Source organism: Choloepus didactylus, chromosome 14 (assembly GCF_015220235.1).
Source record: "Choloepus didactylus isolate mChoDid1 chromosome 14, mChoDid1.pri, whole genome shotgun sequence".
NCBI lineage: Eukaryota > Metazoa > Chordata > Mammalia > Pilosa > Megalonychidae > Choloepus > Choloepus didactylus.
The window spans coordinates 75969122-75989420 of NC_051320.1; the positions used below are offsets into that span (position 1 = coordinate 75969122).

The 20299-nt window shown below is 38.7% G+C and overlaps 1 protein-coding gene across 2 annotated transcripts; it reads right to left on the minus strand.

Moving 5' to 3' along the window:
- Positions 1-530: 530 nt before the first annotated feature.
- DSCC1 (DNA replication and sister chromatid cohesion 1) lies at positions 531-16954 on the minus strand. 2 transcript variants are annotated; one of them, XM_037803021.1, is made up of 9 exons: positions 16645-16954; positions 13863-14031; positions 11801-11935; positions 10810-10900; positions 8656-8794; positions 8129-8181; positions 7291-7445; positions 4722-4870; positions 531-1550 (listed from the first exon to the last, which is right to left on the minus strand). In XM_037803021.1, the coding sequence occupies exons 1-9, from the start codon at positions 16824-16826 to the stop codon at positions 1442-1444; spliced, it is 1182 nt and encodes a 393-aa protein (XP_037658949.1). In that variant the 5' UTR covers positions 16827-16954; the 3' UTR covers positions 531-1441. The 2 variants fall into 2 exon arrangements, with proteins under 2 accessions (XP_037658949.1, XP_037658950.1); XM_037803022.1 differs by lacking the exon at positions 11801-11935.
- Between the last annotated feature and the right edge of the window lie 3345 nt (positions 16955-20299).

Consider the following 20299-nt stretch of genomic DNA (forward strand, 5'->3'; position numbering starts at 1 on the left):
GGATTTTTAGTGTTTGTTTTCTAAATTGCATTTGTTGGGTGGAAAGGGTGAGATTTGTTCAATTTAGAACAGTGGAGACAAATATTTAGCGGGTGGCGGCAGAAGAGCAGGAAAGAAAGGAGAAAACATTAAATTCTAGTAGAATTAAGGCGCAGCCCAGTACTTTCTGAAATAAAATGACTGGATTTGCAAAGAACAAGTTATAAATCGTGGCGGGGGCTGGGGCTGGGGCTGGGGTTCTCCCCAACTAGGAGGAGCGATGTGCCTCTCCCATGCAGTGTGAACAGTCACGGTAACTAGACCCATGATTTAAGCTGTTAAAAAAAGTGATTAGACCCCAGGCAGTCTGTCACATTCCAAAGCCCTCACCAGGCACTACTGCCTCAGTAATTACTTAAAAAAAAAAAAATTCTTGCACTTAACCCACATAAATGCAGAACAAATACTTTTATTGGAAAACAGGATAAATACTTGAAGCCATCCTGTTAGCATTTCATGTGTATGAGAAGCAAAACAGTTGTGAATTTCAGTAACAGTAAAATCTTGGTTAATTAATTATGGATTATACATTATCTTTTTTTTTTTTTTACCTTGAACCAGATTTAACCTTGGCCTGCCCCCTCCAACTGTCCTGGTGATGTTTTAGCTAAATTAAAATTAATTTAAACACTGGTTTAAACCAAGGCAAATTAGTAAAATAAAGCCACAAAAGAACTTCATCAACCATTCCAAAATCAACTAGAAATTACTTGTAGTTGTCTAGTGAGTATTACCTGTGCCACTATTATCCATTAATAGGATTGTAAACTGCTCTGAGTATTCTTCACATAGGATTGAGGATCAAACCCATTTCATCTCAAAGTGCACATCTACACCAGCCAAGTGAACAGAGGAGCAATCAATTATCAAGCGAATTCCATCAATGCAGAGAACTAAATGAGATAACTGATAGCATCTAGTGACTTCCTGTTTTGGTAGAGGGTTGAAAGTGGAGAACTTACTCACTTGAGACATGACATGTAAGTGAATAAATAATTCTCTTCTATAAAACTATCTCTATTTAAATCTCTGAAAAAAACTTAAATGTGAAATGATTAGACCATCAAATCCTAAAGAAATGGTATCTTAAATATCTATAAAAGGCAAAGAATCATTCTGTAAATACAACCATATAGACCTCAGAGATATACTACATATAGGAAATGTATTTAGTATATCTTTTGTCCTTGTTTACACTGTGTACATAATACAAACATAACTTCGAAGGTGTAAAAATATCGTATTGCACTTAAGAAATATGAAAAATGTAAGCTGAAGGTGAGAATAATGCCTTAAAGGACTAGATTTTTAAGTCAGGATTATAAATACATAAAAATATATTTTTCTTATAACCACCAACTTCATTAAGCAACTTCAGTCCCAAGGAAAGATGGTTGTTTTTTTAAGAAATAGGTCTTCTTGAATTATAAACTTTAACACCATTTTGCATCGAAGAACGAGAATATTTAGTGAGTAATGCACCTATGGTTTGCTTCTCTCCACATAAATCTCTGTAGGGGAAAAAATGAATATCATGAATATTTTAAGAAATGCAAATATACTATTCAGATTAGTTATTCTTATCTGTCTGCCTCTAAATCCATCTTTCCAACAAGCTTAAGGGGGTATATCTGTGAGAAGTAGGTGGGGGGAGGTTACTAAGCCTCAACTGAACTAGGTACATTAAATGTATTATCTTATATAATCTTCACAGTAACAGTCTAAGTAATATAGGCTCAGATTAGTTAAATAAATTAATACAGCTAGTAAATGGCAGAGCCAAATGTTGTAGACAGGTCTGTATGAGTTCAAAATCTATGTTATTTCCTTTATATCACGCAGCCTCCAAGTTAGAAATACGAGCAATGTGATGCAGTGGGATCTGGATTAAGAGAACCAGGATACTGGGTTACTAAGTATGCTGGTTTGAATCTATTATGTACCCCCAGAAAAGCCATGTTCTTTTAATCAAATCTTATGGGGGAATACATATTGTGGGTGGGACCTTTTGATTAGATTATTTCCATGGAGATATGACCCCGCCCATTCAAAATGGGTTTCAATTAGTTTACTGGAGTCCTTAGGAGAGCTCACAGAGACAGAAACTGAGAGACACTAAGAGAGACAGAAGCCCAGAGACATTTTGGAGGAAGCCATTTTGAAACCAGAATCCAGGAGAAGAAGGATTATCAGACATTGCCATGTGCCTTCTCATGTAACAGAGGAACTCCGGATGTCATTGGCCTTTCTTCGAAGAAGGTATCTACCTCTTGATGCCTTAATTTGGACATTTTCATGGCCTTGGAACTGTAAATTTGCAACCTAATAAATCCCCATTGAAAAAGCCAATCCATTTCTGGTATATTGCATTTTGGCAGCTTGAGCAAACTGGAACACTATGTAAGCTTGTCTAGTTCACTTACTCTCACCTCCCTGAACTTCAGCTTCCTCTTCTGTAACTCAAAGAAATGAGTATGGCTAACACATAATGAGGGAAGGGAAGAGTGGGAGGACAGGAGTTGGAGAAAGAAGCAAGGGCCAGATGGTGTAGGACCTGGAAGGACATGAAAAGCATTTGGGCTTTAATTCTAAGTGTAAAGGGAAGCCACTAAGGGAGTTTTAATTAATGGAAAAGTATAATGTGATCTAAGTCTTAAATAATGGCAGCAATAAATTGATGATTATGGAGTCTGGGTGATGGGTACATGGAAGATTCATTACACTCTCACTTTCAAATGTTTAAAATTTCCCAAAATAGAAAGGAGAGGCAAAAATAGAAGCAGGGAGACCAATTTAGAGGCAGTAAGAGATGATGTGGCTTGGAATAAGGTGATAAAGTTGGGAATGCTGAGCAGAGATAGGATTCTGGATTGGTCCTGAATGAAGGTAGTTTCATAGTTTGACAAAGGGGGTGAGGGAAGGAAAGGAATCAAGGATGATTCTTAGAATTTGTGTTTGAGCAACTAGATTAACAGTAGTGCTATTAACTGAGATTGGGAGGATGGTGGGAAAGGAGAAAGGGGAAATCAATGGTTCTGTTATGAGAAGGTTATGTTTGAAATTCCTATGAGATATCCAAGTGGATATATTAATTAGGCAGCTAGATATAAGAATCTTGAGCTTAGGGATAAAAAATTGTAAGTCACTTCATCCAGGACTGGATGAAGGCACCAAGGGGAAAATAACAAAGAAGAGGTAGCCAAGAAGAGAGTCCTAGAGACTCCAATATTTAAAGATTGGGAAGAACAGGGAGACATCAGCAAAGGACACAGAAAAGGAGCTGCCACTAGAGGAGCAGGGGCAGAAAAGCAGCATGTTTCAGATGGGAACAAGTGGTCTGCTTTGTCAAATAGTGCAAAGAGTTCAAGTAAACAAGGTCAGACCATTGACCCCTGAATGTAGAAAGATGGGTATTATTGGGTTAAGGAGAGAACAGGAAGCAAGGAAGCAGAGGATGAGTACACAGAACTTATCAAAGGAGTCTTCTTATTCAAGGAGAGCAGAGGACGTGGGATCTCATAGACTGTTAACTGTTTTTTAAGACAAGCGATACTACAGAAAAACATATGCTGATGGGAATGAGCCAGTAGACAGGGAGACAGTGATAATGCAAGGGGGAAAGGGGATTTAACTGGAGGATGCAAGTCTGTAAGGACAGAAGAGCTGAAATTCAGTGCAGAAGAGGTAATGGCCTTAGGAGCAAGGTCAGTTCATGCATCGTACAGGAAGAACTGCAAAGGAGGTGGGTACAGATACAAGGAAAGTGGTAGATTTGGCAGTGGGAAAGAAGGTAATTCTTGTCTGACTGCTTCCATTTTCTCAAGAAACAAGGTCATTAGCTGAAGGTAAAGAGGAGGCAAGGCAGTATTATTGCTCCTCTGAAAAGACAAAAGAAAGTGCAGTCTCTAAGGGTAGAAAAATTCCATGATGAAATGCAAGCCTTACCAGGACGGTGCTAAGTGTCACTTAAGTTCTTAAATGATACTGGCTAGCTCCATCATGTAGTTTTCTCCAGAAAATTTCAGCTGCCCAGATGCAGGCACAGAGTAAGCAGAAAGTTGGATTAAATTTTCTTTTAGATTTTCGCCTGGGAGATATGACAGAGGGAGAGAGAGGCAAAGGAGTAAAGAGTATACAGTAGGAGTTAAGACACTGACCATGGAAGCCAAGCTGAGGAGACCCAAGAGGGCATGGAAGAGATGTGATTCATGGTGAACAAGTGGTGGCGGCAGTGGATTTGAAGTCCTGTAAGCAGTGGACTTCAAATCCCTGGACTTCAGGGACAATGTCTCTCTTCTGCAATTTGGCTTCTACCAAAATGTTCAAGTGAGGGGGTTAGAGTAAGGCAGCAGTAAAGACAGCAGGTGGCAATCAGAGAGAGGTCTTGCCATAGAGTCAGTGTAGAGTTTGCCCCTCAGAAAGCTGCAATTTTGCAGGGAGGAGGGCAGAGAAGTAGTTTAGAAGCAGTACTCGGGAACAAAGATAATGTACACCCTCCTCCAGGACCAGTAACTTCTCTGGAATAGTAGAGAATGACAGCCAGCACTTGAGAAAGTTTCAGAGGAAGCAGTATCTTCAAGGAATACTTAAAAATTAGGTTCTACTTAAAAATCTAAAACTCTATGCCACTCTTTCTGAAAATACAAATAACCTTCAAAACCTATTTCTAATAAATTACTTACTGAATATATGGAGCAATATCTTCTTCTGTCCACTTCTCCCTTAGAGAAAATAGACTATTAAAACGTTCCTGAGTATCTTCAGGTAAATCATCTACTTTCAGCAAAAATATGATTTCTGGTCTTGAGTGTCTATCCACCAGTGCTAAACCCTACAATAAACAAGAGAAAAAAGGGCAAAGATATGCTAATTTTAAAATGTGAATCATTCTTTTACCTGTAGACTTAGTGTAGCCCAAGGTACAATGTCAACGTCACAAAATTTACACAAACAACCCAGAAACTTTCAATAGTCCCTTTTATAAACAGAAGCTCCTTCACGCAGTGATGACTTCTCCCTTTCTCTTCTGTCATCTGGCTTCTATGGCCACCAGTTTATCAAAACAGCTCTAGTTTCAATGGTTACCAGTGACCTTTCATTGCCAAATCCAGTGGGCCTTTGTCTGAATTCATCTTGCAGCCCTCTGTTTGTCAATGCTGATTGCTCCTTTCCCTTTAAATCTCTCTCCTTTTTTTAGCACCTGGCATCACTGTCTCCTTATCTTTCTCCTAGCCTGATGTTGCAGTTCCCATGCCTCTATCCCTGTCCCACTAGTCATTTTGCTGTCAGTCTCCTGGGTGATCTCATCTAAACCCTTGGATTGAAATACCAGTTGCTTGCTAATGGTAGTATTTGTAGCTTTAGTTCAAATCTCTCTTCTGAGCCCCAGGCCTCTATATCCAAATCTATCCATGAACTCACTGTGTTTTTCACCCAACCTGCTCCAGTCCCACTATCCTAAGAAAGAGGAAATGTAGGCATCATCGTAGATTCCATTATTTAAACTCTACATGTAAATGTTCTCTAAGTCCTATAGATTTTAAGGTCTCAAGGTTTCTCTCTCCATTCCCCACTCCCTATTTCTACAGCCAGTACTATCTTAGGAGTATTTAAGTGTTGAGTGCCTGGACTAAACTATTCTCCTTTTTCATGAGCTAGCCAACTTCCAATCCTTCCTCCTCATTGCGGCCACAGAGATCTTCCCAAAGGCAAAACAGATCATGTAACTCTTCTGATGTTGCTGAATGGCCTCAAAGAGCTTTCTGGATAGAGTTGAAATTTCTCAGCAGAGTCCATAGTGGTGCTTCACTCCAGTCATGCATACTTATTAACACTCCCCCCAATGTTGTTTTATACCTCCGACCCTTTGAACATGCTCACCTTGGATTCCCATCTCTGCCCTTCCATCTAGTGAGCAATAGTTCATGTTCAAAATTCAGCAGCTAAAACATCCATTCCTTCAGAAAACTGTGCCCAACTTGTCAGTGATAGATAAGCCCCTTTTGTTTGCTCACATATCATCTTGTGCATGCCTTTCCCACAGTATACATCACTCTATACTTTAAGAACAGATTTATACATATAATGAATAGTCCTTTTGCCAATCCCTAGGCTACATCTGAACAGCCTGATGACACCTTGTGTGACATTTCTCCCAAGCACCTAGCATGGTGCCTAGACATAAAAGGAATTCTGTAAATGTTGAGTAAATCCTTTCATTTATTTAACAAATATTTATTGAACATATCCTAACTGCTAGGCACCATGCCTAGATATTGGCATGCAGCAGTGAACAAAAAATGGTATCAAAGTGGAGAGTGGGAGCCACATAATTAAACATTTTTCCACAACTATATATTTAATTATAAACAGTGGTAAGTGCTATGAAGGAAAAGTGCAGAGTGCCATGGGCGAATAAAACAGGAGCCTTTTTTAGAGTGGAGAGTAAAGGAAGGCCTCCTTGATAAAGTGACTCAAAGATGAGTAGGAGGTGGCCAGGTGAAATTAGGGAGATCTTTCTAGAACAAAAAGCCCATGTGAAGGTCCTGAGGCAGGAAAGAGCTTGACGCTTTTGCAGAACTGAAAGAAGGCTGGTAGGCAATGGTAGAAAGTGATAGAAAGTAACATGAGACAAAGCACTACTGGCTGATGGTGAGATCTTGTAAGCCATGATATGAATACTGAATTTTATATCTTAAGTGCAATGGACGACCATTAAAGTGTTTTAAGCCAGGCATTTATCTAATCTGACTGGCATTTTTAAAAGATCATTCCAGCATCACCTCAGAGAATGGATTGGAGGTGGGCAGAATTAAAAGTGCAAGGGGAACACTTAGGGTTGCTATTTGCTGTTGTAGAGGCAGGAGACAATGATCTTTTGGATTAAGATGGTGAGGGTTGAAACGGAGAAAAATGGCACAAAATGAGATACACCAGGTTGGAATGGGGATTAACTATAAATAGGCCCAAGGATCTCGCTGAGGTGATGGAAGTGTTCTAAAACCAGATTATGGTGATGGTTGCATAACTCAGTAAATTTACTAAAGTCATTTTTAAAAGGGTGACTTTTATGGCACGAAAATTATACCTCAATAAAGTTTATTTCTCATATAGGACTTTGTGATGGTGCACTTCTGGTACACAGGTAGGAAAATAAATTAGCTACAAATTCAGTTTCAATAAAAGTTTAATTTCTCCTCGTAATTAATGAAAACCCATTGAATTACGGCACTATTCAATGTATGCTGTTACCTTCAGCTGATCAAGCCTAGTTATCATTCCTTCAGGAACACTTTGTTGCCATACTTCTTGAAACTCAGCAAGATTAAATTTCACTGCATTCTGAAGTAGCATTTGTGCTGTTGCTCTGCATATTTTATCAGCACTCAATTCAAAATAAACTTCACCTAAGGAAAAGGAGTCAGTTATTCTATATTGTTTTCTTATAACTAAACATGGTAATGTTTCCTTCTCCTTGATCCAATTTCTCAGAAGGAATGATATTCCTCAACTGAGCTCCCACAGCCCCATGGAGTTCTTATTTTTAATATGAACACACTTCAGGAAGGCACTACCAATTTTAACATACAAGAGTTAAAATACCCATTAGAACACTGCAGTAGTTTGGAGCTATGTACCCCAGAAAAATATGTTCTTAATCTTAATCCATTTTTGTGAGTGTGAACCCATTTGTAAATAAGATCTTTTGATAAGGCTGCTTCGGGTAAAGTGTGATCCAACTTAATCAGGATGGATCTTAATCCTATTACTGGAGGACTTATCGCGGTCACAGAGAGAAAAACCATGGGGAGCAGTCAGAAGCTGGATGTCACGGGACCCCAAAGAGAAGAGAAGAGGCTGCCATGTGCGCTGCCAAGTGATGGATGAGCCAAGGACCAAGGACTGATGGCAGCCAGCCCCAGAACACCACAGTCTTCAGGGAGAAGGCACTGCCTTGCTGATACCTTTATTTTGGACTTCTCCTAGCCTCAAAACCGTAAGCCAATAAATTCCTATTGTAAAAGCAACCCACTGTATGGTATTTATTTTAGCAGCCAAGAAACTAAAACAAATACTTTCCAAATCTTACCTTTATCTATGTATTTCTTTCCATAACATTTAAGACAGTGTTCTATCATTTCCCTGAAAAATTTAAAACATCAATATGAAAAGTTATCAATATTTTTATATACTGTATTTTAAACCTCATTGTTTCCACCTAGAAACTAAGATATAAATTTGACATTTGAAGTACTAAGTGATTTGGGTCACCAAGTAATACTTTATTTAGATTAGGAATTAACTAAAATGTACTGGGAAACGAAACATTTTTACATAAATTGTGTAGAATAAATTTATTATTATGAAATAGCTCAAACATATCAATTATTTATTTTTTTTTTTATGGAGAAAAAAAGATAATGTACAGTTATTGACCCCAGTGACCAAAATTCTCCAATTCTTTTCAGGTTGTATATTTCAAACATTTTTATAAGATATCAAAATATAAATAGGATATAGTTATATACAAATAGTCTAATAGTTTAGTTCTAGTCTGGAAAAGAATATATTTTGCCCTTAAGAAAATCTAGATGGACAAGCAATTAAAATACTTACTCTGGTTCCAATGGCCCAAGTTCCTGAAGGCAGATATTCAAAGGAACTTTACTAAAAGACCAAGATTCAGAATCTACAAGCTGAGTTACATGATTCAGAAGTTTCAGCTCATAATCAAATTCAAGAATCCTCCAATAACCTATAAATTCCAAAAATTATATTTACTAAAGCATATTTTAAGCAAATTAATTGGCTAATAGATTGATAAGTAGGGCATAATTTTGCCCATCTGCGAAAAAGAAAGACTAGAAGTCTTAGGTTTCCTTACATAATGCTTCCTTTTATGCTTTTTTTCCCTAATCATTTTAAATTGTGTCTTGAAGGAGATCAGGTGGTTTTTAAAGATTACTTTAACATATGAATAAGTTTGATTTTTTTCAAGTGCTTTAATATTCATTATCTCACAGTCACCTTGTCATCCTAAGTGGAAATGTGGAAACCTGCAGCTAGGATAGTCATTTCCTTCGAACTTAATATAAAAGAGGTGAAGGTCATAGGTTCAGTATCCTACACAGTTATCTACACTGTGCTGCATTGCCACAGTTCATAACTCTCATCACAGCCAAGGTGTCCCCATGCTCATAAAGAAGTCCAGCTCATTCTAGAGACAATAGACCCAGAGGTAAAGTGGGACAGTGGACAATTAAAGGCTGGACTTTAAGACACCCTTCCCTATTCCTATGGAAGATCATGAAATGCCATTTTTATAATCCATGATAACCATCACCACCCCTGGAGAAACAAATCAAGTACACATGCACCATTTCCAAGGGAAAATGTTTTTTTCCTTATTCTGAAAAAATAAAGGCAACGTTAAAAAGTAGGATGCATGATGTGAAACCAGGAAGACAGTGAGGATAATCTATGTATCCCCTCACAAAAATTTCACTAAAATTCATTGGTTTGCTTGTGGTTTGTTTGTTTGTTTTTATTATTCACAGTATCCACCTACCATGGTCCGGCAGCAAGGTTCCCTAATTAAAAACTTTATTTCAGATGCTTAGGACGAAATCAGTCGTGAGAAACCACAACAAAGGCAAACTGCTTCCAGTTAGTTCTAAAGTTGTGTGCAGTTTCTTTATACAGCAGAATTTGCTACATTTGAGTGTTCAAGTCCCACAAAGACTACTTGTGCTTGGAAGACTGTGAGCAAATCAAACAGTGAATTTACTTAACCATGCTGATTTTCTGCTTCCTAATACACGAGTGCAGAATCAAGCTGCTCTTCTGCACAAGTTATACTGGATGGAAAAATGTATGTAAACAGCTACTTAAGTATTACTGCAGGCCCAGATGCTGGAAACACAGTTCCAACTATAGACCGGAGGCCAATAAAAACATGGAAAGGAGTAGCTACTGGCTTCTCCTTCAACCCGAGACCAACATTCACCACCATATCTTTACACAGTCTTATTGTGTAAACTACTTAATACATATTCAGAAATACATTGAGTTAGCACAAGAAGAAACAAATTTCCATCTTCCAAGCAACTTGAAAGTTCAATGAAGTTATTATTTAATTGTGAACTGTGAGTTCATGAGTCATTAACTCAATGTGTAGCTCTAGACAAGTCAGCCCCCTTCCTAGGCCTCAGTTTCTTCATTTATTAAAAAATATGAAGGGGTTAGAACTTTGGAAATTCCTATATAACTACTTGTTAAACTTTGAAAGATATTACCTTTTTTGTATATATGCTATATTTTACCTTAAGGAAATAACTGAAACTGGAACTGGAATATTCTTTGAAATTTGCTCTTTAACTACTTATTAAATTGCACTTGGACAGTTATCACTTCTATGTATATATGTTATATTCTACAATTAAAAGAAATAAAAAAAATAAAAAAATACCTGATTCCTAAGGAACCTTCTCAATCTAACAAGATTCTTCTAGTACCACTTAACCCAAAGAAAAAGGCCTTTATTATTAAGTAGTTAATCACCACTATTAAGTGGTTAAAGTGACTGGTCTCAATTGACTTCCTGATATAATGATCACATGTAGTTTCTACTCACAACCAAACTTAGAAATATCATCTTTGAGCCCCAAAGCAGATTAAATAAACAGTATGCAATCAGACAAAGATGTCCAAAACCCTCTCTCTTCATATGATGGCCAATTCCCTCATTATTAATAATAATAGTAAAGCTACCTTCAATCTTGCAGGCATTAAGAACTTGTAATTGGGTCATAATCTCTTCTTCACTTGCCTGAATTTGATCAAACAAATCTTCAGTTGTGTACTGAAACAAGAGAAATATGTTTTAAGGCCTTTGAGGTATAATATTTTTTAGGTTTACAGTTGCATTTTGGGGAATAAATGTATAGGATAGATTAAGGCAGTATTTATGCACTATGTATTTGCTTATTCTCAGTATTTTATATCCACATAATCACACAATATTTGTACTTTTGTATCTAGCTTATTTCATTTAACATGATGTCTTCGAGGTTCGTTCATGTTGTAGTATTATCAGAACTTCATTCCTTTTTATGGCTGAATAATATTCCATTACATGTATATACCACATTTTGTTTATTCATTCATCTGTTGATGGACACTTGGGTTGCTTCTACCTTTTGGCTATTGTGGTGAACAATGGTGTACAAATATATGTTCAAGTCTTTGGGATATAAGTTTTAATTACATTAAAAACTTCTAAATTCTTTTTCCAAACTTCTTCCAAACTTTCAGGAATTAGTCAGTTTTGACATTAGAGGAACAAGAATACTTTCCATTTCCATAATGTCTTTTCTTAAAGGAGCCTAGTTATATTTTAATAGAATAAAAATTAATTTTACCTTCAAAAAACTGTCATATTATAGGGACATGAGACGCTTTCAACTATATGAATGCCATCATATTGTCTAGGATTTGTTTTAAAATACTCCTGAAAAGGAAGGGCGGGGTGGGAAACATGGAGGTGGGGAAAGGAATTAGGAGAAACCAGATTGCAAATACTGATATCCAAACTAAGTAATGAATATATTGGGGTTATTATACTGCTCTCTCTGCTTTGAGATATATATATGAAATTTCTTAATATAAACCTTAAAAATTAAGAGTGTTACCATTAAGGTGTCTCTAATTATAATTCTATTTAAAAATCCTGAATTTTAAAAAAAGAAAATAATAGTCTTACTTTTGAGCGATTTGGTTCCTGTTCTTTTTCACTGTCAGGTCCTTCATAGGTATTCTCCATCAAAAGCTTCTTCAGCTTCTTTAATTTAGGTCTACAACTTCTTAATTCCCAATAATTATTAGAAAAACCAAAGATCTAGAAATTACAAATATATCATATCCTCTTAAGGACCACTCTAAAAGAAAATTTCACACAAAATTCCAACTAACCCACCTGATCTCAATAAGATGTAGGGAAAGAAAGCCAAGCCATTCTGCTTTCTGTTGGGAAGATACCCATCCAGCCATCTCAAGTAGATGGATGGGCATCTTCAGGAAACATCCTTTCAACCACCAGTTAAGAATTGCTCACATAGTGAGAACCAATAATTGAGCTTCATATCTCAAGTGTACTCTGGAAACCAGAGTATCCCAAGAAAATAATGACCAGGATGGTGACCATTCTGGAAACCAGAGAAATGAATATTTTTAGGCTGAAAAACAGAAAATAAAGAAAGTACATTATCATAGTCTTCAATAATGAAGGGATTTAAGATTTGGGTTAGTAGGTGTGCCAGTCTGAAGCTGTTATGGACCCCAGAAGAGCCATGATTTTAATCTAATTTTGTTGGGTAAGACCTTTTGATTGAATATTTCCATGGAGATGTTACCTTGCCCATTTAGGGTGGATGTTAATTAGATCACTGGAATCCTTTAAGAGAACTCACAGAGAGAAGGAGCTCAGAGAAGATGAGACAGACATTTTGGAAAGAAGTTAAAATATGTAATCCAGAGTTTGCCTCAGGAGAAGCTAAGAGCTGACACAGACCTAGACACCTGGAGACACTGGGAGATGCAGACAGAAGGACGTTTGGAGATGCTAAGCTAAGAGATGAAGCCCAGAGTTTGCCCCGGAGAAGCTAAGAGAGGACTCCCAGATGCTTAGAGAGAAATGCCCCAGGAGAACCAAGCAGAGAGCTGAGAGAAGCTAAGACAGACAAAAGCCTAGAAACATTCTGAAGAAAGCCCTCTTGAAATGCAACCCGGGAGCAAAGGACCAGCAGACGCCAACCACATGCCTTCCCAGCTGACAGAGGTATTCCGGACACCATTGGCCTTTCTTCAGTGAAGGTACCCTCTTGTTGATGCCTTTAATCTGGACACTTTTATGGCCTTAAAACTATAAATTTGTAATCTAATAAATCCCTTTATAAAAGCCAATCCATTTCTGGTATTTTGCAAAACGGCAGTATTAGCAAACCGGAACAGTAGGTCTTGGTTAAGTCTTACCTAGTCTTAACACACAGAATTCACTTTGACACAAATGAGAGCTCAAGGCACTCACTGATATTGTTATATCCTCACAAAAACACCTACAAAACAGGAGAGTGATAAGAAAATACTGTCTTTTACAAGTGGATGAGATGTCAGTATTTCTAGTTAATTACACTGAAGGATTTATAATTCTACAAAAACCAAAATAATATCATGTGAATCACGGAAGCTTCCCAGCATTTTCCCTTCTTCCCACTCCATTTCTATTTTTAAGAAAGTAGTTAGCCTTGATTGTTGTGTGTGTAACAACCTAGACAAGATGGAGACTTCTGTTTGCTAACTACCATCGGTATTCTCCAAAATAATTAAGAATTTGTTAGACTTGGCTACAAATACTAATTAACTAACCCAACTTCAAAGCTGAGAAATAACTTCCCTAAAAAATTCAAATTTCTTCACCTCTCAATCTCATAAGCATTGCCAAATGCATTAGTTATTAGTTTTGAGGGAGTCTCCTTTCAAAATATCCATAGAGAAATTTACTAAAAATAGGTAAAACTTTTAGAATGAGTCACTTAATAGCAGATGTTCTACTTTATGGAACACAGTCAACTTATCTGGAACTTAAAAATAAAATTGGGAAAATAGAGAGAACTTCAGAAAATTGCCAAAAAAATTCAAATTTCCTTAGAGACTTTTTTAGATTTCCCGATTATACATTTCGTACCTAAAATTTTTAACTAAAGGCAAGATTAACAAGCGTGTCCTCGTTCTTGTTCCTATGTAAGTCAGAAGACAGAAAACAGTACCTCAGTGTGAATAATGTTATTGGGTGTCTCTTCCATCTTCAGCTGGTCTGGAGTTTTACAACCAGGAATAAAAAGCAACATATTTGAAGTGTCTGCTATTTTCAAGCCATATGTTTTATCTTTACTGCAGAGTACAGCCTGTTCATCTTTATCACCACGAATCACAAGACTGCAGGAAAAGGGGGGAAAAATATATGGTTTACTGAGATTCCACTGGACATCTTCATTATAACCAGTATCCAAATCCTCTAAGCTTATAGAATTTAAAATTAAGTATTTTTTTTTCCATTTTAACCATTTTTTTACTGCCAGTTCAGTGGCATTAATTACTTTCACAATGTTGTGCTACCATTACCACCACCCATTACCAAAACTTTTCATCATGACAAACATAAACTTTGTTCCCATTAAGCAATTACTCCCACTTTCACCTCCTCTCCTCTCAGCCCGAGAACTTCGAATCTACTTTCTGTCTCTATGAATTTTCCTGTTCTAGATATTTCATATAAGTGGAATCATAAATATTTGTCCTATTGTGTCTGGCTTATTTCACTTAGCATAATGTTTTCTAGGTACATCATGTTGTAGCATGTATCAGAATTTCATTCCTTCTCATGTTTGAAAAATATTCCATTGTATGTATATACCACATTTTGTTTAACCATTCATTTGTTGATGTACACCTAGGTTGTTTCCACCTTTTAGCTAGTGTGAATAATGCTGTGGTGAATATTGTTGTACAAGTATCTGTCCAAATCCCTCTTTTCAATTCCTCTGGGTATGTACCTAGAAGTGGAGTTAAGTCATAAAGCTGCATCTGGTCCCACTCTCACGGCTGTTGCACAATGATGAGTCCCATCATGTAATCACTGGGTCAAGTGAGAACCAGAGGGCACCACGTGCCTTACCAAGGAAAAATAACTAGCAAAATGTCACCATATGGCATCTTTGTGCAAATTGCTGGGAGGAGCAAAAGACAAGTCATCCAGAAGCTTCAGTGAAGATTCTTCACAATTTTTTAAAACACTAAAACAATACTTCTCAAACTTATATGTGAGAGTCACTTGGGGATTTTGTTACAAAGCAGACTGGGATTCAGTAGCCTGGGATGGGGTCTGGGGTTCTGCATTTTTAACAAGTTCCCAGATGATGCCCAAGTTGCTGAGCCTGAAAGCAAAATGCTCAAGTAGCAAGAGTCTAAGAGAAAGGAAATGTGGAAGACTTGGCAAAAGCAGGCAAGGCCTGTTGTAAAAGAGAAATGAAAACCTACATTCCTTCTAAAGGCAGGGAAGTTCAAGGATCCCAATGCACTCAAGTTTCCTTGTTTGTTCTGAATATCACCTAAAAATCAAAGGATTACCTCCGGCCTAACCATCAGCTATGTTGCAAAGAAGCGGGAACCTTATGAAAACAAGTCAGCAAAGCTAAAGGAAAAATATGAAAATAATATGTTTACAAACTGGACCAAAGGAAAGACTCTGATGTGGAAAAATGGGAGTTTATCAAGGCTGAAAAAGGCGAGAAGAAGGAAGAGGCAAAGGATGAAGGTGAAGAGAAGGAAAGACTAAAGACAAAGAAAATGGAGATAACAAGGAAATTGGTTCTAGCACTTTTTCGGTCTATGAAGCATTTGACTCTCCTGAACTCAACTCCCTTCTTTGGCAAACAAAAAGGAAACCCTGAAATATAAGGCCGTGTAAATTTTTCTAAAGCTAAGTCAATAAAGTGAAAAGAAGAAAAGGTTTTTTCAGCTTCCTGGTGCTAATAATGCTTATTAGGCTGGAAGTACCCACTCTTTAACATTCATTTCTTCATTGTCCTATCCTTGCTTTGAAATATTTTCTTTATACCAACTCCCTCCCCCATCAAAAAAAAATTTTTTTTAACACGTTTCCAGTTCCCTCTGGTTTTTGCCAGCTAGATTAACTATAACTGGACAGAGGTCTCACACCTGAAGTCTTTTAGCAAATCCTCATCAACTCAGCTGTTATGCTAATGAATGTGGGAAGTCCTCTTCCCTTAAAGATATGATAGGGCTGGTAACTGAAGACTGGTTAGTTAACTGTAATCGTTTGATGTGTAAAGTAAATACAGGCGTGGGAGAACAATGACCAAGAAGAGAATCAAGCCTAATTTCCAGGAATTTGAACCAAACTAAGTTAAGAGATTCAGTGATTCTCTAGACTTCATCAAGAACCACCTCACCTTTGACCATGTTTTTATCCATGGTTCTGAAGCAAATTCCTACCTGAGCTGGAATTAGAAACAGCTTCAGATCCCCACTAAGTGACCCCAAGCAAGTCCCTTTCTTGGGGCCTCCCCAAATTACCAAGTCTTTAATATATCTCCAAACTTATTCTTAGGCGTTTTACCTATTACCTGGGTAAAATGAACTAAAATCAGAAGGCAAGAACTCTAAAAATATTCGATATTGCCATCGTTTTAAGGTAGAATGACAAAACGTTCTGTGGAGCCCTTGGCCTCACTGTCAACATCTTCAAAACCCCACTGAGGTTTTACTTCCTGACCTGTTGCCACTGACACATGCCTCCAAACTCAGTTGGACCAGTCATCTTCGTCACCTCAGTCCAGCTATCTGAACGGCCTAGCAGTAGCGTCCAGACCTCGGGAAAAAGTCAGCAGATGGCTGTGCATCCCCGGCCAAATCAATCAATCTATTTGGCCCCGCTCCCTCATCCTGAGTGGCACCAACCTGGATGCGCGGCGAGTACTGAGCACCGCACCCAGGCCCCGCTCTGCAGACCCTCAGCCCTGGCCTCACCTGTGTCCAACCTCCAGCTGCTGGCACAGCGCGGGTTCCAGCTCCAGCAGGCAGAAGTCGCCGGCGGCGGCGCCGCTGGCCCTGGGGCCGAAGGCCAGGCAGTGTACCGCAGGGAGTAGTTCGGCCGCGTTCAGCTTGGCGATCTCCAGCGTCGCGTCCACCTCCTCGCGCGTCCTTTTCATCGCCGCGCACGGTGGGCAGCTCCGCCGCACCTGGAGGCCTGGGAATTCAGTAGGCGAGAAAGAAGTTCCCCAAGAGGCCCAAACCTGGGAAAAGTCCCCGAAATAAAAGAGACTGTTTCAAAAGCGCGCCAAGGCGGTGGCGCCTGGAGGCGTGTTTCCGGGGCGGAGCACGCCGCGGGCACGTCCGGAAAGGGTTTTAAAGTGTCTTCTTGCGCCCGGCGTTGCAGTTTCTTGCCGGGTCAGCTCTCTCCCGGCAGCACCTAGGGAAAGGGAAGTGGCTCTCTTTGAGCCGACTTTGCAGAAGATGGCCAGAGCAGACCTGCGATCCCGGGGACCCAACCGTGGAACACGCACCAGCCCCTTCAGCTGCCCCGCGACCCCCCCACCATTCACCGTTTCTCAGCTCCTTTTATCCGGCGAATGCCCCCATTTCCTCCCCATCAGAATATTCCCATTTTCTGCCAGTGGCGGGCCCGTGATACGCACGTTGCATGCAAGATTACATGAACTCTTCACTACAGACCTGTTCAGTGGGCCCTTATTCATCCCGTTTTGCAGACGAGGAAGCAGGCTCTTTTTCCCCTGCTAGCAAAGCCAAGAGGTGGCAAAGATTCCAGCCCACTCTGTTATAGCTTCAAAAGCATCCACCAGGATATCGTACCCTGCACTGGGAATGAGACCTTCGAAAAATCGGGCAAGTCATCTCATTTCTTTCGGCCTCTGGACCGTCAGGAGACAACGGCTTGGAATTGATCCATCCACTTGTCCATTCGTTGAGTACCTAATCTGTGCTGGGTGACAGATTAGGGGCTAGGACACGTGTCAAGAGGAACGCCACCTTTCTGGGGCTGGGAAGGCACTTCTGTCTCCTGGGGAGACAGGCAAATTTACGATTGCAGGATGGGTGAACTGCCCAGTCGATTTTCTCTAAGGTCTCTTCTAGATCAAATTTTAAGGTGGCCTGCATACAGAGTTTCAAGAGAAAAGCTCATCAGTCTAAGCACATACACGAATAAACATAACAGCATAATGTGGTGAACTCTTCCAGGGACGCTTGTGGGCTCACTTCGGACTCTTGCTGACTCTCAGATCTGAGACTTTCAGAGAATCTGACAGCCTGGGAGAGAGATTCCATTTAAGAGGGTGTATCCTCCTACGAGTTTGCATGAATCAGACCTTGCCTGAAGTAAGAGAATGAGGGTGGGGAGTGGGATTAGAAGGAAATGAGCAGGCATTTTCTTTAACTCCTAGATGAAATTATTTGCCAATATAGCAAAGGGCATCTCAGGGGTCCGGGTGGTGTCTTAGTTGGTGTTGGAAAAGTTGGTTCATATGACCCACTTCCTCATTAGCATTTTCTTTTTATACACCTGAAAGATGAGGAGTATGGTGGAGCAAAATGCTGAACATGAAGGTAGTTGCCTGATGATGATAATTTATAATTAGGAAGGGAATAAAAGGATAACAGTCCTCCAATTTAGAAGCGGTGTATGTAAGGAGAAAGCTGCCATTTATGTCAGACAAGCTTGCCTTGGAATCCCTACTCTGCCTTCATTAGCTGTGTGACCTAGGGCAATTGACTTAACTTCTCTGACTCCAATTTCCTTATCTGTAAAAAGAAGACAATAATACCTACATTTTAAAATGTATGTGAAACACAATGCAAGTGGTGTTTAATAAATGGCAGCTAGTTTTGTTATTATTTATTAAATTATTGTTTAATCAATTATTAAATAATTTTATTGATTAATAATATCAAATTTTTACTATTAATTTGATATTCCTGCAGGGTTCTGGATGCAGGTTCTTCTCCTAAAATGGAATGATTATAGATTTTATTTATTCATTTTAAAAATCATAATAGATAAATTTTTCTAAAATAAGTTTTCTATATATTTTTCTCAAATATTTGAGGCTCACTCAATCATCTGGTGACAGGGAAAAAAACTCGTTTAACAAGTTGCAAATAAACAGTTGCAAGAAAACTAGGAAAGAGCCAACTGTGCTAAGATTGATACTGTTTTCATGGACACTTTGTACTCTTGATTATATAGTTCATATATTGTTTTATAGCATGAGATGGAAATTAAATTTAGTAAATCATAGTTCATATTATAGGATTACATATGAATATTTCTTTTTCTTTTTCTTTTCCTTTTTATTTAATGAAGAGCACAGTGATTTCCAGGCATTCTGAAAACTGAAGATGTTTCCTACCCACAAGCTTGGTTTGGGCCCCCATTTCCTATTACAGTGGCCACCTAATTGATTTCCCTGCCTTCAGTCCCCCTTCCCACTGCCCATCCATCTTCAAACCACAGTCAGATTAATATTCTAAATTTGAAGTTTTCTAGTAATATTACTTTTGTTTACAGATCATCAGCATCTCCCTCTTCTTTCAAACAGAGCTCATACTCCTTCAGCTGGCTTCCAAGACTCTCTGTGTGTGTTAGTTTTCCAGGCTGCATAATGAATACCACCCAGTGGGCTGGCTTAAACAATGGGAATTATTGGCTCACAGTTTTGAGGCTAGAAGAGGTCCAAAATCTAGATATCGGCAAGGCTTGCTTTCTCCTGAAAATTGTAGCCTTCTGGTGCTGGCTGTCAGCAGTCCTCCGGGGCCTTGGCTTGCATTTCTGCCTCCCATCACATGGTGACATCCTCTCGTTTCTGTGTCTGCTCTTCTGGTTTCTGCTGACTTCCTGCTTCTCCTTGTGGCCTTCTCTTTATAAGGCCTCCAGTAATCTAGATTAAGACCCATCCTCTTCAGTTGGCCACAGCTTAACTAAAAATAACATCTTCAAAAAGTCCTATTTGCAATGGGTTCATGCCCAGGGGAACGTGGATTAAGACCAAGAATATGTGTCTGTTGGAGTGCATAAATCGACCTACCACCCCCTGCTCTCTGTGCATCCTCTTTTTCCAGATTCCACAACCGAAGTGCACTTCACAGACACTATATTCCAACTTACCAGTGCCCCTGCACTTTCCTATCATTATGCTTTTGTTTAATCTGTTTTTTTCCCAAACTAACCAACATTCACTATTTTTGCAAATCTATGTGCCATTGTTATTACTTATTTCATATTCTTCTCATTTTTTAACTTAAATAAATGCATTTTAAATATTTAAAACCCTATCTTCAATGGAAAAAACAATATCACTTATATTCTTAATGAAAACAGTGTGGTTAAATCCTAACTAGTTATCTTCTCCTTCTGGAGCCTCTGATCTTGAGGCTTCCCTCTATTACTCAAATAAAAAAGCATCTTGAGTACTTCAATGATACGTGAGCTATGCATGAGAACCACTCATGTTTTTTATCTCTCTGGCTGGAATGCCTGTCACAATCCTTCAATTGCTCTAAGATACCTCCTCTACTACCTCAAGCCAGAAGTAAAATCTCTGACTTGATAGAGCATCTTGCTCACTATTTTCATAGCACATATGGTAGTCTGGAACTGTTCCAAGAA

Coding starts and splice junctions, on each gene's coding strand:
- DSCC1 (XM_037803021.1), bottom strand. CDS start 16,826: ATGAAAAGGACGCGCGAGGAGGTGGACGCGACGCTGGAGATCGCCAAG. Junction 14,032..16,644: donor CAGCTGGAGGTTGGACACAG/GTGAGGCCAGGG, acceptor CTTTTCCTGCAG/TCTTGTGATTCGTGGTGATA. Junction 8,795..10,809: donor TAATGCCTGCAAGATTGAAG/GTAGCTTTACTA, acceptor TGGAATTTATAG/GTTATTGGAGGATTCTTGAA.